The sequence below is a fragment of the Tachypleus tridentatus genome, chromosome 3 (genome assembly GCF_004210375.1).
Source record: "Tachypleus tridentatus isolate NWPU-2018 chromosome 3, ASM421037v1, whole genome shotgun sequence".
Classification (NCBI taxonomy): Eukaryota; Metazoa; Arthropoda; class Merostomata; order Xiphosura; family Limulidae; genus Tachypleus; species Tachypleus tridentatus.
In genome coordinates this window covers 76,966,440-76,993,167 of record NC_134827.1, presented here as the reverse complement: position 1 = coordinate 76,993,167, position 26,728 = coordinate 76,966,440, and the positions used below count along the sequence as shown (strand labels likewise).

Sequence of the window (26,728 nt, the reverse complement as noted above, 5' to 3'; positions counted from 1 at the left end):
TCAAAGCAATTATCATTAACTGTTACCTATAAAGATCAGAGCAAAAATGTTTTTAGCAATAATACTGCACAAGGGTATTTTGGTACCTGGGTTAGCCCTAAATCCATATAACACTTACAATGGAAAATAATCCTCAAAATAAAAAGATAAAATAATAACAATAAAAGGATAAATAAATACCTATATCTCCATTTTCTAGTCTGTTATTCACACTGATCTCCAGATTCCTTACTTCAGATTCAGGATTAGTATCGACCACTTGAAATGACAGATTTTTTCCAGCTGGATCTTTCTTGTTTCTCTTTTTCTTGCTCTTTTTATTTTTGTTGTTTCCCTGCAAATTACATGCATGCTAAAATGAACACAATTCAGTGGTTTGGATTAAAAGCTTTTAGGAATGTTAGGAAGTCTTAAGGTATTCTCTTACAAATGATTTAGGCCTTTATACTTAATGAACAAAAGTAAGTATGAGCACCACTGCTAAGTTTCATCTTGTGGAGAAAGCCTTGGAAAAGTAAATCAAAACAGTTCAGAAGAAAGAAGGATATATTAAAAGATTTTGATCTTTTGTCTTTGTGTTGGTTTTTGCAAGGTTTTACTTAGTATCCTGGATGATTGAACTGGACATTACACAACTAGTTGGAGGTTCTAGTTGCATGATTGAAAATTTAACCAACAGAGGCTAAAAACTACTGATTTTCAGGCCTGAGTCTTCTTTTATTAATGGTTTCATTACGTTAATGTAAAAATATTTTTTGACTGTTCTTATTTTCCAGAATATTTACAAGCCAATGTCTAATTTCTGTAGTTAACATGTTTGTTTTGACAAGTTAAAATTCTGTTATCATCACATTTGTACAGTATATTTTATTATTCCTTACCTAAAATGTCTTCATGTGTATCCAAACTAGGTCTGTTTATGGGCAATTAATAAATGACGTTTTTGTACGTGAAGAAATCTTTCAAAACATTGTTCTTTCCACATGAACTATTTCTGTAGATTAGTGTTGCAAGGCTTTCTTCTCTAGGTTCATGCTGAACTAGACAGCTCTTTGCCCATTCCACTTTCATTTGTTCAGAAAAACTGAAGTTTTTGTTACTTCATATAATAATGCATAAAGGTTTTTTTTTTAATTTAAATTCTAACCAGAGGAGGAGATATTATATGTACGTGTCAGTGGCATTAGAAGAGTTCAATGTATTCAGCATGTAATGTTTCTGTTGCACAAAGTACATTTGTTACTTTGAAATATCTAGGTCTCTAATGAGTTTTATAATTTTACTGTTTCAGTGACTTGTATTTTTACAACTCAATCACTCATATTTAAAATTAAGAAGCAATTATTTTTATCAATTTTTCACCCTTTTCTGTTTTTGACTGACAATATTCATGGATTGTTCATGTGTAAGCCTGTGTGGTTTAACTTCAAAATTACACAAATGAAGTGATACATATTTCATGTCATTTTATTAAAGACCATCTTTCAAATGTTTTAATGATGGTTCAAACAAAAATAAAGTTAGTAAACTCTTGTAATTTGTTTTAGTAAGCAGAAAATGTCTACATGGTTTCACTTAGCCAATTATAAAAAACAAAAGAATAGCAGTACAGATGAGAAGAAAACTGATAGACATTTGAACTTATTTAGATATAAACTTAGAAACAATTGTATAATACGTTTTACAAAGTTTTTTCAAATGTAGTTGTATTCAGCAATGATCGCATGTACTATTGCAATATATTCTGTTAAGATAAGCTTATTTTTACATTTTATGGAAAAATTACAATAATTTTATTATTTCCTAATTTTACAATAATATCTAGAATGCTTATTAGGGGCTCCTAGACTTTCTAAAGAGGTTCAACCTCTCCATACTAGCTGAAATGGTGTCCCCCCAATCTTACAGTACAAACCTGCACTCTTGGTGAAATGTACACAAGAAGAAATAGTCTCTAAATTTATGTTTAATACAACAAGCTAAAACTTTAAATACCTAAGAATATTTATCATTGTTATGGTTAGTAGCCTCTATGATCACCCAAGTCTTGATTATTAATTACTGTTTCTTCTATACAACGACAGGTACTAATTACTATCTAGTTTTATTCTAAAACAGAGGTATTAATTTAAAACAAGTTAACAGTTAAACTCAGGTGATCACATAGATTATTAACCACAACAAGTCTGATTACCACAATCTTATTTTATATAGTTAGATAAAATTTACCTTTCATTTCAATATTTGAAAATTGTGGCTGCTTAATCAATACAGCAAGAACCTTTAAAAATGTAGAAACTCTGGAATACTATGAAATCTGCAGTTTATAATATGGTAATCTTAAACTTCAGCTCTAAACATGCTTAACTGGAAAATGTAAACTTGTGTTCTCTACAATAGTGCATTGGTCAAGAAGTTTCCATAAAGATACACCTAACTACCAGTACATGTGAACAGCCTGCACGTAAAAATACAAAAAGAAGAAGAGTAAATTTATTACCTTAAACCTATTAACATTTCCTTTACATGTCCACTCATTTAGAGCTTTAGTGGCACCATCTATAAAAACAAAACAGGGAGTGGTGATAACAACAGAGGACAAACAAAATTTGAGTAAAGTTCTGTACACATTTAAATGTTGAATACAATCCATTTTATCTAATTAACTTATCAAAAAAACATACATGTTTGTTATCATAAACCTACTAAATAAACTATCCATACTATGTCCACCAGAGGTATCAAACCCCAGTTTTTAGAGTAGTAAGCCTTCAGACTTTCCAATGTGCCAATGAAGGGCAAAAACTGTACTAGAAGAAATTTTAATTTTGTTTAAACAAATAAATTTACAAATAAACCTTTCTAAACACACGAGAAATTGAATATCACATTTTTCTTTAAACTTTCTCATTGTTAGCATTTATATTTCCAACTGTTTTGTAACAACCACAAAAATAATGACAGTTTTCAACCATTCTAATTTCAATAGCATCATTCTACAATGCTTGCTTTTCTTGAATATGCACAGTGCATACACTACTAAGTATATAAATCCAAACAACACCTCCAAGTTCCTTTAACAGCTACAGGTTTGGCTCCAGAACCTTACTGTAGTGTTTGTTTTTCTTGGATATCCATAAATACAGAGTACACAAACCCAAGCAACATTCCAAGTTTCTTTCACAGCTACAGGATTGGTTCTAGGCCCTTGTATAGTGTTTGCTTTTCTTAAATATCCATAAAATACAGGTTAAATGAACACAGGCAACACCTGCAAGTTCTGTTACCAGCTGCAGGTTTTATTCCATAGTAAATTTTCACTGATATACATGTAGACATGAAATGTCTTAAAGGAAAAAAAAATATATCAGGAAATTATATTGGGTTTACTTGAATAATACTATTGTAGTGTTAATTAAATTGAGGAAACTGGAAAATTCAAACAACATAGTACATTCAATTCATACTATAGTGACTATAATTCTAAGTCAACTTGCAGTAATACATGTGTACAGGATAATTTCAGAAATGAGACTTTCAGCAAATGTTTATTTGCACAAATCTGTGCCTTACATAAAAGAATTTCATTTTTGTTGCATAATATTAGCTTTAGTTTCAATGCCTTGTTGGTCTACCCTGAAAAAAATATCTGAAAAACACAGGGATTAAAATATTTTAATCTACACAAAATTAAAGCAAATAGAAAAGCACTTGAGTTTATAGCAGAATATAACAAAGGAAAATTACAAAGTAACACAAACATATGACATTGAAAACTCAATACTGTTATCCAGATATTTAAGTAGGATTTTAAGATTGGTTGGTTGGTTGATTTAGTGTTGTATGGCACAAAGCAGCTAGACTATCTGTGCCAAACATCCAGTAAAAAGGTAAAATTAAAGTAAATGTAGTAAAATTCATGAAAGGAAATTAAGGTAAAACAAAAGAGAGTTTAAAAAAAAACACAAATAGCATAAAACCAATGTTGAAATCTAGTCTACAACATTAAGAGAAAAACTACAGTAAGAGAAGTTGTAAAGGACTTTCTGGAGCATAATGGCAATTATTATAACCTGCCAGGAAGACCAATAGGCAAGTATAAAAATCACTGTCAGTCACCTGAAATTGGCCTTTCTAGTCCTGGTTCCAAGTTATGTGACATTATGGCCATTTTCAAAAAGTAATAAAAGTTTTAAAAGACATGTAGCAAAATTTTAATAATAACTTGCCAGGATGACTAACAGGTAGTTCAAACAGACATTTCAAAACAGCAGCATTAGTTACCTGAAATTGGCCTTTCCAGTCCTGATGTCAAGTTATTTAATGTTATGGCCATTTTCTGATTTCAAATCAAACTAGAGAGACTGCGATTCTTAAAAGGGAACCACATTAAAAAAGGTTTAATGTATAAATCAGAAAAACTTACATGACATTAAAAAAGATTAATGGCCTTTAAAAAACTAAAAACTTCACCAATGTGGACAGTGCCACCATCACCAATAACACTGTCAATTGTTATGGACAAACATTGGGACAGAACATGCTTAAAATTGTGCTGTCATTGTGAATCATAACAATGACAAGAAAGTAAAATGTGGCTTATTGTGATCTAAGTGTTACACAAACTACACACTGGTGCATCGGTTCCAGATGAAAGAAAACGACGAGTTAAATAAACTGTGACCAATGCGTAGCCTAGTTATAACAACTTCCTCCTTCCAATCCTTATGAATGCAAGATGGCCAAAGTCCAATATAGGGTTTTATTTGGAGAAGCTTGTTTTCCCATTGCTCACTCCATGTCCACTGCCAGATGGCACGGAGCCAAGCCTTGAATACAGGACCATAGTCGATGTATGGAATAGGCATGGCGGTGACAGTGCCAGAGCAGATAGATTTAGCTGCCGTGCCTGCGAGCTCATTTCCTCGAATACCAACATGGTCCGGTATCCAGAAAAACTGGATATAAGTAGATGCTAATGAGAAATGAGCCAGTCGGTTTTAAATATCAGCGAGAACAGGGTGTGAGCCAGCAAAGAACTAAGGGAGTCAGTATAAATAGTGCAGTCGGTGTACTGCTCAGCTTCAATATGATTCAGGGCAAGAGATATGGCGTACAGTTCAGCAGTGAACACAGAAGCTGTAGAGGAGATTCTGCACACAACCACAGAACTGCAACAAACCATGGCAGAGCCCACAGAGTCACCTGATTTGGAACAATCCGTATAAATTGAAATGGAAAGATTGTTTGAAAGATGATCAGTAAATAAAAGATGGTACTTCCAATCGGGAGTATCTGCTTTTCTCAGATGACTTAAAGAAAGGTCATATTTGTAGACTGTAATAAATTATGGTGGAATGGGCTGACCAGTGAATACTGCAATGTTATCCAAGGACAGACCCAATTCATCCAACTGTGCCTGGATACGAAGGCCAAAAGGAGCAAGGGCAGATCATCTGTTCTGAAAAAGTATAGCTCACCGAGGAAAGAAAACACAACCCCAGGTTTGATGCTTTGATAAGGAACGAAGTTTCGAAGCATATAGTAAAGACAGTTGCAAAAAAAGGTTCATGAGACTCTATGTTTCAGCTCTGAACTGGGGAGGTGCAGAAAGCCCCAGTGCAAAGCCGAAGTCCTTGATGATGAATAGGGTCCAGCATCTTGAAGGCAGATGGTCTGGCAGAGCCATAGACCAGTGATCCATAGTCGAGTTTCGATCGAATAAGAGCATGATACATTTTTAACACAGAACATCAATCTGCTCCCCAAGTGGTGGTAGAGAGGACACGGAGGATGTTCAATGCTCTTGTACATTTGATCCATAGCTGCTTGATGTGTGGAATAAAGGTTAGTTTACGGTTAAAGATAAGCCCCACGAATGTGGTCTCAGGGACCATAGGCAGCAAAACTTCACCAATACAAAGTTCAGGATCAGGGTGAAAACCCTGTTGGTGGCAAAAGTGCATGCAAACAGTTTCAGAGAGAAAGTAAAGCCATTTGCTGTGGTCCACTTCAGTACATGATTGAGGGCAGTCTATAGCTGCACTCAATATACCTCATCTTCGACGACTGACATGAGATGTGAAAGTTATCGATATAGAGTCCGTTTGCAACAGTGAAAGGGAGTTGTTCAGTGATGGCATTAATTTTTATACTGAAAAGTGTGACACTCAAAACACAACCCTGAGGGACTCCAAGTTCCTGTAGAAGAGAACTGGAATGTGTCAAACCCACACGAACTTTGAATCTCCTGTCCATTAAATATTTATAATAAAAATGGGTAAATGTCCACGTAACCCAAACATATGGAGATCTTGCAAAATGCCATACCTTCATGTTGTGTCATAAGCATTCTCAATGTCAAAGAATATTGATACAAGATGTTGTTATTTGAGAAAGGCTTCTCTGATTGACATCTCAAGTTGAATTAGATGGTCCATAGTGGAGTGCTGTTGTCGGAACCCACACTGGGTGGGCGAGAGGAGGTTGTTTAATTTGAGGAACCAAACAAGATGAGCATTAACCATCCTCTCTAAGGTCTTACAGAGACAGCTCGTCAAAACAATTGGATGGTAGTTTGAAGAAATCTTGGGATCCTTCCCAGGCTTAGAGAAAGGTAGGACAATAGCCTGGCACCGGGCATCAGGAAAAACATTCTCCTGCCACATCCAGTTAAATACAATTAGAAGAATAGCAAGAAAAGCAGGAGATAGATGGTGCAGCATGTCAGTGTACATCATCTGGTCCAACCGATGTACTTCCAGATTGATGAAGGGCCCCTTCAATTCCATCAGTGTAAAAGAGTGAGTTGATCTCTCTACCCGAGTTTTGATGGCTAAGAAGGTGGAGGAAGAAGCAGAAGTGCTAGATAACTGGCAAAAGTTTTCACCTAGAGTATCAGCAATGCTTTGGATATCAGCCACTTCTTGGCCATTAGAGTAAGATCAAGAGGGGGACAGAATTGTATTGTCCACTGACCTTTTGAATCTTGTCCCATGTGACATTGGAACTGGTGGTAGAAGATATACCAGGTGTGAACTTAATCCATGATTCATTCTGGCTTTGATATCTTACCCACTGAGCAAGTGCATGGGCCCGCTGGAAAGCGATGCAGGTTAAGAGTGTGGGATATCTACGGAAAATATCCCAGGCCCATTTTTGAGCGTTCTGTGCCATGTGGAAGGCAGGATTCCACCATGGACAAGGGTATAGTTTAAAATGTGTCAAAATTTTAGGAATACATTGAGCAGCTGCTTGTATAATACAGTCAGTTACTGCTGCCACACAGTCATCTATTGATGGCTGACAGACAATGGCAGAAGAAAGTTCTGCAACACCAGTGAAAGTGGGCCAGTGGGGCATGCAGGTTGGGTGGCATCGACCATGGCCAGTCTCTCTCAAAATTATAGGAAAATGATCACTGCCTCATGGATTATTGTCAACCCTACACGAAAAATGAAAAATGGGAGAATAATGAAGGGGAGCAAACTGAGAGATCAATAGCAGTAAAGGACTGACAAGATGCATGGAAATAAGTAGAAGAACCAGCAATAGAAAGAGAAAAAGTTGTGATCAGAGAGCATACTCTACAGAGCAACCTCTCCTATCAATAACAGCACATCCCCAGAGGGGATGATCTCCATTAAAGTCTCCCAGGATTAAAAAGGAAGACAGCAACTGTTCAGTGAGAATATCAAAATCTGATTGGCCATATGTCTCTTCAGGTGACAGGTAAAGAGAACAAACAGTGATGGTATGACCCAAGGAAACATGGATGGCTATGGCCTCCAAGGGTGTGCACATGCTGATCTACCAACAGTGCCACCCCTCCTTGCACTCGTCCATCACACAGCCTGTCATTTCTATACAAAGAAAACTGCCAAAAGGTGACTGTATCGGCAGGTTTCAGAAATGTTTCCTGTAAGGAAAGACATACTGGGTGGTAGGAAACAATCAGTGTTTTGATGTAATCCAGATTAGAATGTAAACCTCGACATTTCCATTGTTTCAAGGTGGCCATTTTTAATGACATGTAGGTGAATTGGGTGGAGAACCCTTCTGTTTATGACCACGTCAGTTTTTCCTTACTGTCCTTATTCAAGGGAAGTTCATCGACCTCCATGGATCCTGCCCTGAGTCGATTGGGCAGGTTTTTGTTCTTGGTAGGGGATTCCAGTGACTGAGGATATGAACGATTGATTGTTTTGCATCTTGGGGTAGGAGAAGAAAATGTATCCCAGACAATGCCTGTACCCGGAACCAAAGGATGTGGACCTTGGGGTTTGTTGAAATGTATGGGAGGAACAGAGATGGGTGTAGAAGTTGATTCATCAACATTTTTAACCATGGATGTCAAAAGGCTTTTCATTTGTTTTGAGAACTATTCTCTTGGAGTCACAGAGAGATTTGTCTGCACTCCCACTGTAGATGTAGAATGAAGTGCAGCAGCATATGTCTGAGATAAAGTGGTGGACAGCAATTTGAGCCTTAGGATAAGTAATGTTATGAATCCTTTTCAAATGCTGCACCTCTTTTTCTTCCAACCATTTAGAGCAAAAACGAAAGTAGGACGGGTGAGAGCCATTGCAATTGACACAATGAAAGTCCATTTCACACTCATAGGCATCTTGGTCCTTCCCACCACAATGAGCACATGTCAGGGAACCATGATGTAACATCTTTGAGTGACCAAACCTCTGACACTGGAAACATCAGAGAGGGTTTGGAATGTATGGCCATACCCTGCAATTGAGATAACTTGCCTTGATGGTAGCAGGTGGACGTGGTGATTTAAATGTCAGAATGAAGATATTGGTTGACAATGTAACTCCATCTTTGCGAATGGAGATGTGCCTTACTGCAGAAAATACCTAAGTGAAGAAACCAGTGAGAATCTCTGACTTGGAGATGTTCTTCAAATCGCTTTCAACAATAACTCCTCTTGATGAATTCAAAGTTGCATGAGGTGTTACCTTAACTGGTATATCCCCAATTGCCTTTGAATTCAAGAGGAGTTCACTGTGTTGAAATGTGGATGTTTCCACCAATATGTCACCAGATCAAAGTTTCTTTACTGACTTTGAAGAGCCAGCAAGTCCCTCCAGTCCCTTCTGAATAAAAAAGGGGGACATTTGCCCTGAAGGTTTTTCTGAAAGAGAATGTAGGATGAGAAAATGAGGTACAACTGGTGGCACAGATGTTGAAGATTGCTGATTAGGGTCTTCAAGATGTGGTCATTTACCTGTTGACTGTTTTTCACTATTTTATTTAAATTTTTATTAGGAGGATCCATAGGAAAAAAAAAATTCGGTGCCCACTGACCCCACCCACCATGAAGCCCTACGAGGAGACGCACTACAATGCCAAGCAAGGACACTGCAACAATGCCAGGGTTTTGTGAACACTATACTTAAACATCAGACACAATGTCCACAACATCCGTTGAGAACTTCCAACACTGGTACTTGGTTGACTCTAGCCCAAGTGGACCAGCAAAATGAGTGAAGGGGGGGACACCCCAAAGCTGCCCATCTACAGGAATTCAAGGCCAAAGTGGTGTGTTAGGATTGGACTTCTCTACCACCAGGATTCTTTCCTCCCCTTCACGGGTCACCACACATGGCAAACATGTGGGTGGATGTTTAGATCCCAGAGGAGGTAAACTGAAAGAACAGAACTTTCCCTGGGAGGTCTCCTCACCATGTACAGGAATCCACACCGAGGGGGGGGGTTAAAATGCTTTTGATCAAAATTAAACATTTTGAATATACTCAGCAACATGAATATTAAAGAATAACAAAAACTGACAGCAACAGTTATTCACTTCAAAGATTTTTTGTTATAGTAAGGAGGAGGAATATCTTAATGAATTAGTTTTCTACAAGAACTAAGAATTTGTTTTAGTTTTCTGTATTTCAAATATCAATCCACTTTAGGATTACTCGATGTTAAAATTCAGTTTGTTTTTTTTAATTGAGAACTGGCATTATCATAACTACAATGTGATTAAAATATAAACACCACCAAAATATGTCAAAATCACGTTTGTGTTTAGCCAACTCTATTTTGTTAGAATAACTGGTTGGGATATCATTAACCTTGAAAGAATGTATAAAAGTGTCTTGTGTTGTATTTTTCATACTTCCCTCATGTTACACCATGACATTCCCTGTTTTTGGTATACAATATGGAACAAAATACTAAACAACTCACTCTCCTATTTACATATTTCTATCCACAAAATTCTAATTCTAAAGTTCTAGACTGGACCATCCTAAATCCAGTTAAAGTACTGCGTTAAATGAAGCCTAAGGTGTTAATTTCTGTAGACTGTCCAGTCAAGAAAGTTATTGTTTCATGGGACAGTTGCAGTATGGAGTTCTCACTTCTGCGTTTCATTCCCCATTTTTCGACTGGTTAGCTATGGAAAGTACAAATCTTTGGGAATCATTTGTTTCTGATTTTAAAAGCACCAAAACTCATAGGCTTTGTCTACAATCTATTATATTTTGTTTAATTCAATTTTCATTATTTCACTATTCTGATGAGCCACTCCCAGTTTGTTATTTTTTTAAATTTAAAATAAACAAAAATTCAACACTATGTTCACTTGAATGGTAACAAGTTAATACACCTGTCCTTCTACATATCATATCCTCAACTTTCTAGTATCTGTATAGTTCATGTCTCATAGGCCCAATCTTGAGAATGCCAAATATAAAAAAGCTTAAATTGCTAAATAATCTAGACAATATAAAGCAAAGTATTCCAACAGCCCATACAAATAGCATAAAATGTAATGGACAAAAGTTACGTTGTGTCAAAATATCAGTTGTGTACTTTTCGAACAGCTGTAAGAACAGGACACTCATGACGTCACAACCACTTGAATAGTTTATACCTAGAACCTATACCTGAAAACTCTAGAATAAAAAGTGTCAAACTATTATAAAAAAAACAATTATGTAACACAAGAAAAGAGCACATCAAACATATGTGGAGTGAATATGTGTTTGTTAACCACTTTTACAAAAAACAGCCATTCAAATCATTATTACACCATAAGAGTGCCTTATTTTTACCGGTCATAACTAAAAAAATCAAAATATTGAAATCTTTACCTATTACAATGATTAAATTAGTTTCCAGCTAAAAGTAAGTTTGATATTTAGGTTAATATTTCTTAAAAGTCATATACAAATACAAACAAAAAATAATTTGAAAATTGCAAAAAGTGTGTTTACCTTCCATGAAGGCACTAATGGTTTGGGTTACGTCGTAATCGTAATACTGGAGAACCAATACAATGTCATCGTTACTTTTATATGATATTACTTCCTTAACCTGACGAATCTAAAGGAATTATAAAAAATATTGTTAGTCATAACCCACAGTACATCTGAAACTACATGTAAAACATTTCAATTAGCATTACATGGATATTGCAAAGTCCAGCTGCCCAGTAATTTATTGTTTCAGGCAGATGTTGAAACCAGACTCGACAGACGTACATAAATATTTGTATATTTGTGGGGCTTTAGGTGAACCAGACTCAACAGACGTATATAAATATTTGTATATCTGTGGGGATTCAGCTGAACTAGACTTGATACATATAAATGTTTGTACATCTGTGAGGGTTTAGCTGATCTAAACTTGACACACATCTACATACAAGTGAAGAGCTAGAGGTTAGAAAGTAACACCATATTATGAAATGTATCAATCACTAAATTACTCAGTTTAGTGTAAATGAATTTTGAGACATCCTTTAAAGAAGAATCTATTTTGGACCATTCTTCTCTGTTAAGTGCAACACGTACAGTTGTATTCATGTGCAAGAAAAGAGCACTTGGGGAATTTTGTTGGTTTGTTTGTAATTAAGCACAAAACTACACAATGGGCTATCTGTGTTCTGTCTGCCACAGGTATTAAAACCTGGATTTTAGCACTGTAAGTCTGCAGACACACTACTATGCCATTAGGGAGCACTTAAAGAATTAATTCCTGACAGGACAGGATCTGTTACGTAGTTACACTGTAAAATCTACAAACATTTGGTACATATTATGAAACTTAATTTTGGCACAGACAATGGCAAACATTTGAAAACAAAGTACCTTAACTGCTAAAGGATGTATAATCTTAAAACTCACAGTTAATTATATAGCTGTTTAAATGTAGTAGTCACTTTGTGAGGAGTTGACACTACATAAAACACACCTTTTATCAAGATTTTTACTGATGGAGTTTAGAACTATTACTTGTGAGGTCTTATGTTGTTTTAGCCTTAAAGTCATAACCACTAGAAATAAACTTGTTTCATGTGCATTAAATACCCGTATATATATTGATAAGGAACCCACTTGAAGTAAATATATAGTAAAGATGGCTGATATTAGTATTAAACACTTACTTAAAACATAAGACAAATACCATTGCCACCTACTTAAGTCACTATCAGATTAACCTGTTGATGATATAGGGAGGTCAAAAGGTTATTTGTTTTAATCTTAATACCTATATTGTCCATCTCTACTATATATACATACAAGCAAAAGTACCTGCCCCCAGTGACAAAAAATATGTTTAAGTTAATCTATCAATTTAAATTAGTTCATAGACTTTAGAAAGGTTAATTGTGTTGCATTCTTGGTTTTACTCTGAGCTATTTATATTTTATACCACCTATATGTTGAGAAGTAATTGTTGAGTATGTCAGTCATGTTAAGAGCCACTAACAATAACATATAGTAAATCTAGATTTTTATTCCTTAGGTTTTGTCAACTTAAATATGAATGATGGTGTGATTAAAACATAACAGTTTAGTGTAGAATATCCTGTTTGTGAAATATAATGTAGCATCAGTATAAAATTTCACAACATGACACTAGGCATGTTTTTGTCATGAGTTCAGCTGTTCAATTACCATTGTTTTAAATATCTTATGGGAACTTATTAACTGGTGTCAGGTTTCTTTAAAGATGTAGAGTAAAATGGTTTATTAGTTACATTTAAAGATACAGAACACTTTAATATTATCTTAGTGCACTAAACATACAACCTACTCTACAAACTGAAAACAGAAATAAATTACTTTCTAATACAAGTAGAGGTAATTAGTAAGTAAATGACCTAATACAAGTGGAGGTAATTAGTTGATAAAAGTTTATAAACATAAAAACTCATGTGTGATTATGCACCAAATTGTATACAAGTAGAAGACTCTTTGTGAGTTATAGCATACTGCCATCTAGTATGGATTTCCTTTATTACAGTAATCAATTTTCCTTGGTTTATCCCACCAGCAGCACTGAAAGACCTACTACAAGCTGTGTGCAGGTGCAACAAATCTGTCCAAACAATAACGTTTCATGTGTTTAATTCAGGAAATGGATTTATAAACAGATAGTTTCACTGCTTATTACATTAAAGGAAGCTAAACATAGTTTCACTGCTCCTTATGTTAAACGAACAACACCTGATCTGCCACATTTCATACATATAACCGAGATACAAACACCTGTTGAACAATAATGTTCTCTGTACCAACGTATGTAATAGAAAATACCACAAAAACCGTAATTTCAAAAATCTGAATCTAACTACATTTTACTTCACTTTCACTATTCCTATGAACCCGTTTAAAAAGGTCAGACTATAATGTTATACCAAGTAACACATATGCTAGTAAACAAAGAATATTTTGTTAATTATTTAATACAATATTCAGAAGATTTTAAAACAAGAATTTAACTACAATTTATAATGCTAATTCATTTTGAAAATCTTTATCAACTAGATTTAACATATACTAGAATGGCAAGTAATAACTACAAATGGTTTTATAATCACATTTCTATACTTGGCATAGAGCTGATTGCCAATCTGTTGAAGAAATGTGGGTAAAATATAATATTTAAATTTAAGTACACTCATACTAGTAACTCAATACTCCTATTAAAGCTACTTGGATTCTATAATCAAAACATTACTCTCAAGTTTAGAGTATGTTGAACATAACTGGGTCACCTTAATTACATCTGATTAGAAGTAATGAAGTAATTATCTTACTGGTTGACTTTCTTTTTCTCAAAAACCCAGTAATCTGATCAAATCTAACAAATTTTTATCCAGCTCTGTTAGATGGACTATACCATCAGCCCAAAATAATGAGAAACTAATTTCACTGTGTATTAAATTTCATGTTGTTCCACCTTATATTTATTTTCCAAAACCTCATTAACTGGTTCTTGGCCAATCAATACATAGAAATTAACTCAAATTGTGTTCAAATGTTTCTATTCTGCTCCCTCTTTATTTGAAGGTGGTGTGAAAGAGTAGAAGTCAGTTCATACATTCAGAGTTAACAAGTACAACAACAGCACTGGGAAATGTTCTGGGAAAGGACTGGATGCTACTACAGACCCAACATACATGTATTGGATATTACTGTAGCACAAATATACACATTTTGGATGCAGTGGTTTTTTTACATTGCAAATTTATTTCATTTTTTGTACCTTTTAACAATTATATTAATGATTATCTCTGTGATCTACCTAACAAGATTAAAATATACTTAATATGCCTAAAAGAAATTTTACATATGAAATGATTTGCAGTAAACAAACATGATAAACAAGCAACTTACCTTTTCTTTCAACAGATCTTGATTAAGATTCGGCTGGTCAGAAGCTAAAGCTCTGTTTGTACGTGAATCATAAATAACTCCATCTGTACCAAAAAAAACCACCAGAGGTTACTATGTAATATGACAGAACTAATGACAGACAAAAATAACTGGACACAAAAATATTAACAGCTGTTGGAAGCAAAATTTAAAAGAACCTAATATTTGCAATTTAAAAAAATTAATTCTCAAAACTTACCAAGTTTTTATTAAATATTCTTGTTGATTTGATGAATTTGTAGGTCATTGTCAAAGACTTGTCAAATCACACAGCCATCAACAACATAAATACAAATGTTTAACTCTAGTCTTTCTTATAGGTAAGCTAATCTGTTATCCACATTCAACTATAACAACCTAACTAAATGGTTGTTATATATTCATGTTTGTGTTTGTGATGGGCAACTATCATTGATTAGTATAATGAAATAACTGAATAACTTAATATTGAATTTTTAATGTTACAAACATAATAAACAAATAAAAATTAGAATTTCTGCTGTAGTGGGTTTCATTTCTAATTATACAAGTGAAATTTTTCTATTAATTCAAGGTTGCTTAGTTTAACTAATTAGTGTTAATTATTACAATTTATTACTATACCAACTGTAAGAATAATGAATTAGATAATGTAATAAAATAAGAAGTCTGATAATTAATTAATCAGTAAATTCCTCAACTTCTATGGCACTAGTATGTATACCTGTACGTTAACTAACACAAGCAAGCCTGCTGTAGCATACCCGTACGTTAACCAACACAAGCAAGCCTGCTGTAGCATACCCGTACGTTAACCAACACAAGCAAGCCTGCTGTAGCATACCCGTATGTTAACCAACACAAGCAAGCCTGCTGTAGCATACCCATACGTTAACCAACACAAGCAAGCCTGCTGTAGCATACCCGTACGTTAACCAACACAAGCAAGCCTGCTGTAGCATACCCGTACGTTAACCAACACAAGCAAGCCTGCTGTAGCATGCCCGTACGCTAACCAACACAAGCAAGCCTGCTGTAGCATGCCCGTACGCTAACCAACACAAGTAAGCCTGTTGTAGAATACCTGTGCATTAAAAAAAAAGGAACAATTTGAAAATATTCACAGACTAATTACCACACTGGTAGTCCAACATTAGCTTAAATCAACCACACACTCCTGCTAGATCTTAGGAAGTGTTAATTACACTATACAAATTATCTCATACAACAAGAACAGTACGTCTTCTATGTAACAGGTTTAATTTTGTATAAAATAAAGATTTTAACAACTTACTTCATGACTTAGGTAAACACGTTTACATTTATTAACATCCTGGAAAATACAACAATTTATGATTGTTCAAAACATTGAATCAGAAGGCTTTAATTTTAAGCATTTGAAATATAACAATCCTGTCATGAATACATGTCACAGAAAACTAGCATCACACAACTAAGTGCATCACCTACACTGAATATGAACTGAATTCAAGAAGAAAGTTATAGTAGCAGACACAATCAACTACTGTACCCACTAGTGAAAAATCTCACTTCCCATTAAGTTATCCCTATAGCTTCAATGTTTTACTGCAAGGTGTAACTATAGATTAATATCAGTAATTAAATTTAAATGTTTAAAATTGCAGTTTTCTTCTGAACAAGTATCCCCAAGGTATGAGATTTTGCGAACTTGGGATAATTGTGGGCAATGGAAAAAAATAGGCAAATAAAAAAGTAAAACAGAGAATATATATAAAAAAAAGAAAACTGTAGATTGACGTTGGGTTTAATCAGTGAAGCTATGCCACAGCAGAGCTGTTATCAAATGGTCAGACGTAAGGAAAAATTTTCAGAGCCTTCACTAATAGTCCAGAAAAATCTTTTTTGAAGAATATTTACATCCATCAGTTTGTATTGGTTTCACTTTAGTGAAAGGCTTGTTCCATAAAAATTATCTAATGAAATTTGCTAAAAAAAAAAGGAGTATATTTTAAACTATTTTATGCTGATTTTAGAACTCAAGTTAGTTACATAACACAGTTTGTGACATTTTCACTTCTTAAGTTGAATACATAATGCATAATTTATGTTTTTTTTACTCTTAAATGAAATAGAGCAGAATAATTAGTGGAATTCATTACTAATTAGCTGTCAGACCTACTAACTTGTAAAGTTCAGTTGATTGTTATAAAGAGACAAAAAACAGCAAATTTTGAAATAAACTTTGATCAATTAACACGTGCAAATCTTACACTATTTTATTAAGCTCAACAACCTTCAATAAATTTAGAGAAATCATAATGACAATATTTTGATTACTTAAATTACTGACAATAGTAATATTTAACAACGTTTTGGGGTAACATGGGACCTATTGGTCTATGTGGGTATTCTATCCTCTAAACTAAATTTAAGTAATTAAAAAAAATCTTCAATCCAGCCCTTACCAATCATATACTTGTCAAACGTTTTCTTAAACTCACTTAAAACATCTAAAGACAACCAATTCAAAAGGCCAACCACCATGTTGAAAAAATGAAACTGTCTTAGCTGAAGATGATTCCTACTCTGCCAAAACTTGTACTTGTGTTCCCTAGACGTAATATTCTCACTGTCAAATGTGGAAAATGTTGATGAATCAACATATAAATTCCTGTTACATCCTAAACTCTTCCATCAGATCTCCTCTAACTCTTTTTTTTCAAGAGAAAACAATTTAAAGGATCTTAATCTCTTATATGACAAACCTTCCACCCCAAGTACCATTTTAGTAACCCTTCTCTGAACCCTTTCCAACAATGATGTCTTTCCTAAGGTAAGGAACCCAAGACTGAACACAATATTTCAAATGTGACTTAATCAATGACCTGTACAATGAAATTATAACCTCTTTAGACTTGTATTCAATATTTCTGTACATACAACCTAAAATCCTATTCGCCCAACTACAAGCACATTGCTTAGATGGTTTAAGAGATTGATCAACCATTACACCTAGATCCTTTTCTTTCATCACATTGTTAAGGTTATTCCCATCCAAATTATGTGTAATTCAAATTATGATAACCTACATTCAATATCTTGCATTTATTATAATTAAAACCAACCTGCCATTTACTTGCCCAACTCACTAAATGATCTAAATCCTTTTGTAAATCAGCAGCATCCTCTTCACAGCCAACAAGACACAGAACATTGACATCATCAGCAAATTTAAGCAGTTTACTGACCATTCCTTCATCTGTGTCATCAATATAAATTAAAGAACAAAGGTCCTAATACTGAGCCCTAAGGTGTGCTACTTGCAAGATTGATCCATTTTGAATGAACTCCCTTTGTAACAACCCACTGCTTTTTTCATCCAGCCACTCTTATATCCAATTTGCTAACTTATCCCTCACACCTACAGAGATAATTTTTTTACAAGCCTTTTATGCAACACCTTGTCAAGTGCTCTCTGAAAATCCAGACACACCAAATATTACCTTTATCTACATGAGCAGTAACCTTTTAAAAGAATGTCAAAAGAATTTTGAGGATGATCTTTCCTTTAGTGAAACCATCTTGACTATCCAATAAAATTCTAAACTTTGTTAAATGGCTTTGCAAAACATAATTTAACAGATTTCCCATAACTGATGCAAGACTAACGGGTTTATAATTACTGGGACAAGTTTTATCACCTCTCTTGAAAAAAAGAAGTTATATTAGCTAACTTCCAATCTACTGATGCCTGCCAACTATTCAAGGACTGAAAAAAAAAAGTAGCAAATGGCTTACATATCCAATCCTTAATGTCCTTCAAAACCCTTGAAGAAACATTATCCAACCCAGGAGCTTTATTGTTTAACTTCCCAACTTTTCTTAACTGGCTTATAATTAATGCAGTCATCTTGTTTGATCTTGATTCAATTCATCAAGTATTCAAACAATTAACAACACTAACATTGATTAGTTTTTTACTCTTGTGAATTACAACACAATTTGATTTAATCTTGAATTAACTGAATATGCTAATAATAAATCACAACAATACACTGATTACTTGAGTAACTGGAACAATTTAAAACAGCAATAATCATACATAATTGTAATTAACTGATTACTGTTAGCATTAATAAATTTAATCAATTTATATCATTTACTTTACATTCCACTAATCAATACAACTGATACTCACAGGTGATCAACTACACTACACAATCAAGTTTGTTACCTTCTTGTACTTGTACAAGAAATCTAAACATTAATCACAACTTAATTCATGATGTGCTAAAACACATAGGTCCAAGAAGTCTTAATAAAACTGAAATAGAAACCCTTATAACCCAAGCATGTTTGAAAGGTGGACCTTTCTTCTTCAGGGATAATCTGGGAAACAACTTAATGAAACCCATTGCCCTCTTTATAAACTACTGAAGAATGGTGATAAAGAAAACATGCAAGTTTACAAATCAATTAAACACAACTAATAAACTGAACATTTTCAAAGGGTGGACTTTTCTACATATTGTGCAGGTAATACTTTAATTTGTAATGCTAAAAAAAATTAACCATTGTATGACTACTTACTGATTTAAAGTAGAATATATCACGTGTAGCAGCTTTCAAGGCTATGTACAGGATAAGTTGGTGTACTACACAATTTATAACAGAGTATCTTACTTGTAAAGCTTCAGAACTGCTATTCAAATTATAGGGTTACAACAATGAAAAAGGATTGGCAAACATGTTTTAAAGTTTTACTGGACAAAGTACAATAAGTTGTTTCTAAACCTCTAGATATTATCTTCAATTATAAGAACACCACTAAAGTTATACACATAGAACACTTGTGTGAGAAAAAAAAAGAGGGATTGAGGCCTGAATATCAAAAGAACCTTCAGCTGAGTGTTTAGCAACAGTAATACCATAAAATACAACTGACATTTTTCTGCAGAAAGTCCTAGCTTAACAGGTTTATTGTAACCTTTAAGACTCGATTTAAGAAAATCAGTAAATACCAACTGATTTACAATCTTATGAATATCATCCCTAGCAGGGACCTTGTGTATTTTCATGAACTATTCTTCACTCACTGGTAAAATACAAAATACAGTGTTCCATTTCAAGTAATGGCAGAAAATAAACCATTCTTTTATATCAAGTATCAATATAACTATCTTTTTCAAAACTGTTCAGGTAGCAACCCTACCCAGAGTGCAGGTGGAAAACCACACAACATCCATGAGCTTGACTTGTAGTTATGTGAATCAAAATAATTTAACGTATCCTACTATACATTAAATTTTCATATCAGTGATTATTCTAAAGCTAATAACAGTATTACACTATAAAAATTAACACATTTTTAAATGTTTTTTTCATATAAGTGAAGTGAAATTTCTGAATATACCTGCAAAACTCACATTTTTTGTATGAGAAAACAAATCTCTGTGCAAAATGCCATGGATTCCATTCTTATTGAGAACACTACCAGTAATATTAACATTTTTATTTCTAACCTTTCATTTTGCCACTTAAAGAAATGGTTCATAGAAATTTCCAAGATCAGTTAAACCAGATATCATTCCATTAAAATGTTTTTGTATTATTTTCAGAATGTTTTTGACTTTCCTACAGTAAAAAAAAACAACCAAAACTTCAAAAATGCTCTTTTCTTAACTTAAGCCTCACCAATGTTATATCAAATTAAAATAGCGTGATCTTAATAAATACTTTTTTCTAACCTAAACACTCAGCAAAAGGCTTTAGAATTTGTCAAAAATACCACCAAAATCTTTTTTCTGCAACAATGTTTACCTCACAAAAATGCAAGTAATTTCAAGTAATGGCAGAAAATAAACCATTCTTTTATATCAAGTATCAATATAACTATCTTTTTCAAAACTGTTCAGGTAGCAACCCTACCCAGAGTGCAGGTGGAAAACCACACAACATCCATGAGCTTGACTTGTAGTTATGTGAATCAAAATAATTTAACGTATCCTACTATACATAAAATTTTCATATCAGTGATTATTCTAAAGCTAATAACAGTATTACACTATAAAATTAACACATTTTAAATGTTTTTTCATATAAGTGAAGTGAAATTTCTGAATATACCTGCAAAACTCACATTTTTTGTATGAGAAAACAAATCTCTGTGCAAAATGCCATGGATTCCATTCTTATTGAGAACACTACCAGTAATATTAACATTTTTATTTCTAACCTTTCATTTTGCCACTTAAAGAAATGGTTCATAGAAATTTCCAAGATCAGTTAAACCAGATATCATTCCATTAAAATGTTTTTGTATTATTTTCAGAATGTTTTTGACTTTCCTACAGTAAAAAAAAACAACCAAAACTTCAAAAATGCTCTTTTCTTAACTTAAGCCTCACCAATGTTATATCAAATTAAAATAGCGTGATCTTAATAAATACTTTTTTCTAACCTAAACACTCAGCAAAAGGCTTTAGAATTTGTCAAAAATACCACCAAAATCTTTTTTCTGCAACAATGTTTACCTCACAAAAATGCAAACCTTTTGCAAATTTTAATACATTTAAGTTCTTAAACATCACACTTATAAATACCCTCTTCTCAGCCATTAACACTAAATTTTTTTACTTGAGTCATTAGAATCAACTTTTCTCAATATCTTAAAGACACATCCAAATTTAGAAACATTATTTCTTGTCCAGGAGGTTTTCCAAATATTTCTTGTGAACAACAATGTTCCAAATAGACCCCTCAATGATTAACAATTATGCGCTCCAACTTCCAAGTTATAAAAATATCCACTGATCATTTCTTTTATTACTATTAGTACTGCAAACCAGTATTACATCCATCCTAAACATATTTACAAATTCATTTGTTCTTGTATGGCACCTTATCAGCTGTTTTATGAAATGCAAGACACAAAATGCTTTTTTTATTGGTAGATGAATTGTTAAAACAGAAAATACCTTTTCTCATGCTACTCCTAATTTCCAGTAACTTCATACTAACTAGTGATGTTAGTACTAACATCAATTACCGTCAATATTAACAGCGATAAGTAATTATTATATTATATTATATTAATAATTATAATTATTAGTTACAAATAATTATTAGTAACACTATCACCAGCCTTATATCTAATCTCCCTTTTCCATTACCAATACCATGGCACTATGCATGAATTAGAACCATACAACTTTTAATTTGATAAAATATTTAAATGACACTTATAATGTACTAATAAATATAAATTAAGCTGATGTAACTTCAAATTGTAAAAAGAGAAACGCAACTGATTATTAACAGTTAATACTTATACTAACCTTTTTTCCCAGCCATTTCTCTCAATTAATGTAACTACTTTGAATGTTAGCAGCGATGACGCTTATATAACGTTATTTAATTGTTATATCAATTTCACAAAATTGAACTCGTTTACTGATCTTGAATCAATGCTATAAAATGTATCCTGTTCTTCCCAAAAGTTGAAAATCTACATGATGGCCATCTAGTGGCGAAGCAAGAAAGTTATAGGTTATACCTTCAGATCTCCCTTTTCCTCATAAAAAAAAATGCAGTTTATAATAATAAATTTCATAAATTCTATTTTTTAAATTTAAAATATTGTAAATTTCAATAAAAATCTACAAATTAAAATTATTTTAAGCACATACCAGCTCTAGGAAACAATAATAGCTCTTTATTTAAAGTTTCTCATAGTCTGAGAGATGTTATTTATTTCTTTGAATATATGGGTATTTGAAAAAAAAATATCGCCACATATTTTATCCGTTTTGTTGATTCTCTACTTGTGGTTTGTTTAAAGTCCATTTTATAAGTGTGTACACATATACCGCATACATATATTAAAGGCTTTCGGAGTGAAATAATATTTAATTGTAATATGAAAAATATTCTTTATGATTAACAGTGTAGAATATACTATAGTTTTTCTTTTAAATAAGAAAAACTGAAACTTTGAGATCACGCATGAACTTACATTAATTTCTTGCAGGAAACCTACCACGTAATCCATTAAAAGCGAGTGAACATTTTAAAATTGCATAGATCGAATTGTCAGCAGATCAATCGAACTTTTATTTTATTTTTTACATTTTCCCATTTTGGACTTTGAAAGAATAAGTAAAACGATGATTTTCAAACTATTTCATTCAGTAATCTAAAGTTTCTTTAAATAATTAAAAACAAAATGTTAAAGTGCACAGAGGGCGATTTGTGAATTTCTAAATAACCATGAAGATGAAATGTTCTGAATGTCAACTTGTCATAGGTTGTTTTTCTTCTCAATGCAGTGTAACTTTCCTCAATCATATGTATGACCCTGACGTCAGCGCGTTTGATATAAACAATTGCAATGTTTTTCCTGTATAATGCATTAAACGATCATTTTACATGTAATAACGAATCTTGATTTTCTGGTTTGGTTTGGTTTGAATTTTGCGCAAAGCTACTCGAGGGCTATCTGCGCTAGCCGTCCCTAATTTAGTAGTGTAAGACTGGAGGGAAGACAGCTAGTAATTACCATCCACCGCCAACTCTTGAGCTACTCTTTTACCAACGAATAGTGGGATTGATCGTATATTATAACGATCCCACGGCTGAAAGGGCAAGCATGTTTGGAGTGATGGGGATTCAAACCCGCGACCTTTGGATTACGAGTCGAGTGCCTAGTCATGCCGGGCACTTTGTCCTTTATTGCATTTAGTTCATTTCCTCATGTCGCTTAATAAATAAAGTATATTTCAAAAGACATTTTGTTCATAAAAAGCTATAAACACAGTCATCCTAATGTCCAGTGTCAGTGTCATATCACACGAGGTGAAATGTGTCTGAAATGATGCCGTCTCTGGTAACTGGGTGGAGACACAAAAGAAAAGATGGACAAGAATGACTCGACTGTCACAAAGTGAATATACTGGAAGATCATTCTCTAGTATAAGAATATGATCAGAAATGACACTTTAGTCAAAACTTTGCCAAAACGATCGGTTATAGAACATAACCAAGGTTTTACTCATCAATAGAGATGTCCAACCTTGAGAGAAAGTAGACTGTAAAACATATAATCACCTGCAGATATTCAGATAGAAATTCAGACCAATATACAGACACTAGTATATAACACACATAACGGCTCGAAATGAATAAATTAAGGATTTCCTTTATGATCAAAATATCCTTTACTTATTAACACATTCGGATAAGGAAATACAAAGTGATGCACGTGTAACTTCCTGAACATCACCCGCTGGACGTGTGTATTTGCTAGTGAGCAATATCAGTTCCTTTAAACTTAAAAAACAAACTGTTTTACAAAAAAATTATTTCATAAGGAAGAGAAACCTTATAATGTGTTCGTCCCCTATGTTGTTAAATAATTTTATGTGTAATCAATATATTCTTAGATCTTCGTTTTGAAAATAGATTAATTGACGTATCTGTCGCACGGGAAAGATAGAAGTTGATCAAATCTAAACACCGACCTCCCCTCCATGTCGCTTCACGGGAGGCCCCAAGAGTACATGGTAGGTTTAGTGACAGTCGTAACCAATCCAGTGGCTTACTAGTGATAAAAGGATACATACACATAGAGACTTTTATCAAATAACGGTTTTTATACAGTTATTTATATTTGAGATTACTGATACCTACAAAGTATTTACCTTGGTTTTTTAGGGTAACCCTAAAGTATTATTCATCATCAGACAATGTCAAGAAAATACTGGATGGAATGTTTTTGGTAAATCCTGAAGTTGTGTTAGAACAAAAAGTTAAAATATTCGCCAGTTGTTTCTAGATGAAGGAGCGAAGTGTAGGTTTGTAAATTAACCTTATTTCATGCTCCAGAAATACTATGTCTAGTCTGGCGAAGTTTGATGATGTCAGCTGAAACAACAGCATAATGTTGGTGAAGTTAAAGTAACGTGACGGTGTATCCAGATTAACTGCTACATTGTAGTCTAACCACTGAGTCATTGTTTTTATAATTCATTGATGCTGAAGTTATCAATGTTGCGTGAAAGTTATTGATGTTGAGGATGTAGAGATTTCTATAAGGTGAGCAGACGATTAAGTGATAAATATATAATGTCACGGGAAGTAGAAGTTCGGCCAGAGAAAAGTTAAAGAGAACCCGATGATTACTAGAAGAGTTGTATACAACTGTGGTAAATGACGCTATAATTTTAAGTAATTTGTACGTAAAATACTAGTGTGATAAAAATAGAGAAAGGTAGTTTGGCTTATGAACTGAAGTTCTAAAGCAACTGAATAGGCATAAAAATGTATCTCAGAACGGCTGATATGGATGTTAAAATTTTTATCAATAAGCAGCTAACAACGTTTCGACCTTCCTAGATCATTTTAAGTCATACCAGCTGTTCTGAGGTTCATTTGTATTTCAGGCGGGTTTCTCATCATCAAGAATGAATAGGCGTAAGTAGATTTTGACAAGAAGAAGGAGCCATATATAGTGTTTATGATATGCATATTATTTCTACAGTGCAAAGAATTTGTTGTACATACGTTTCACTAGTTCAAATATGTGTACATATTTATTGAAAACAAGTGGAGCGCGTACTGTTCGTTTATTTTTGAATTTATCGCTAACAAATCATAGACACTTACTGTAGAAAAATCCTTAGCCCAACACACGTACACATGCATATACATACTTAATATATACTACTTGAAAAGGAAACTTGATCGGCAACGTGATAATGAAAAAATTAACTAAGTTATTACTAATACAATTACAAGATAAATTGTGAATTGATTCAATAATTTTTACAGATAAAAGAAGAGATCCTATTGTTTTATTGCATTTAGAACGAATACGGTTTGTAGGTTGTAATGATTTGATAGGAAGTACTTGTAAATGAATAGTTTTATGGATTATAGAAGGCAAAAGTAAATAATCATAAAGTTTATTTTAAAAAATCAATCATCTCGTAAGATGCTTATCCCTTATTATTTATTTTAAAATGAAAATTTTACCAATTTATATAATCTAATTCATTCGAAAATAAAATATTTAATAGAAAGATGGGTGATCAATTATCATTGAACGATCTAGGAAAATATCGTATATTTTTTGTTATGCTCCAATTCATGCCTGCTTCATCAATGCATATATTAAAAATGTTTAAACATTTTCCTGTTCTGACGGTAAGTTTAATACCATTACCCACAACCAGCTATGGACGGTGAGTGGTAATGGAGTTTGCTGACGTTGTAGGTGCTGGCATCCAAATCCTGACCCATGTTTGACCTCCCTTGTTGTTGTCTTGTCTTTCATCTAGGTGTTTTGGTAATGTCAGTCAGCAGACAAAGCCTAACGTTTAGAATGTATTGCCACAAACATTTTCCTTTATAAGTTATTTATTTCAAAATTCGTTTTAAAGCTCACTTTTTAGATTTTATTTTGCTTTGTGTATATATATCACTGATTTATTTTTTACAATTTTACCATTCTTTGCTAAAACTTTGGTAAGTGTACAGTCATTTTTTAAGCTTTACCAGCACAACTTGGGTTTGTTTCAGTTTACGACCATTGAATCCACTGGTCTAAAAACTCTCGTCTATGTTTCACACGATTATCTACTTAATTTTAACTTTTTGTCTAAGAAGTTTAGGAAGGTTGCTGTAGATATAATCACTTATTATTGTGGGTTACAAGAAGTGGTCAACGGGGGACGCTGTTTATGGTCCCTCTTTAAATATTAAGCCTTTATGGGCTCTCTAAAATGATTTGTTTTTGTTTATTTTAATTTCGCGAAAGGCTACTCGAGGACTATCTGCGCTAGCCGTCCTTAATTTAGTAGTATAAGACTAGAGAAAAGGCAGCTAGTCATCACCACTCACCGCCAACACTTGGGCTACTTTTTTACCAACAAATAGTGAGATTGACCGTAACATTATAACGTCCCCACGACGGATAGGGTAAACTTGTTTGGGGCGAGGGAGAATCGAACCCCCGATCCTCGGATTACGAGTCGAGTGCCTTAACCACCTGGTCGTGCCGGGCCTTTTCATTAATT

At 33.5% G+C, this 26,728-nt stretch overlaps 1 protein-coding gene across 2 annotated transcripts in view; it reads right to left on the bottom strand.

Moving 5' to 3' along the window:
- LOC143247247 (SPATS2-like protein) overlaps positions 1-22,167 on the bottom strand; it is a 51,920-nt gene extending 29,753 nt beyond the window's left edge. The window contains exons 1-5 of one of the 2 annotated variants that reach the window (XM_076494966.1): positions 21,992-22,167; positions 14,655-14,737; positions 11,244-11,352; positions 2,501-2,559; positions 181-334 (exon numbers count right to left, since the gene is read on the bottom strand). In XM_076494966.1, the coding sequence (XP_076351081.1) occupies positions 181-334; positions 2,501-2,559; positions 11,244-11,352; positions 14,655-14,737; positions 21,992-22,007 (421 nt within the window). In that variant the 5' untranslated portion in view covers positions 22,008-22,167. The remainder of the gene's footprint in view (positions 1-180; positions 335-2,500; positions 2,560-11,243; positions 11,353-14,654; positions 14,738-21,991) is intronic. The other variant, XM_076494965.1, reaches the window with a different exon arrangement.
- Positions 22,168-26,728: the final 4,561 nt, after the last annotated feature.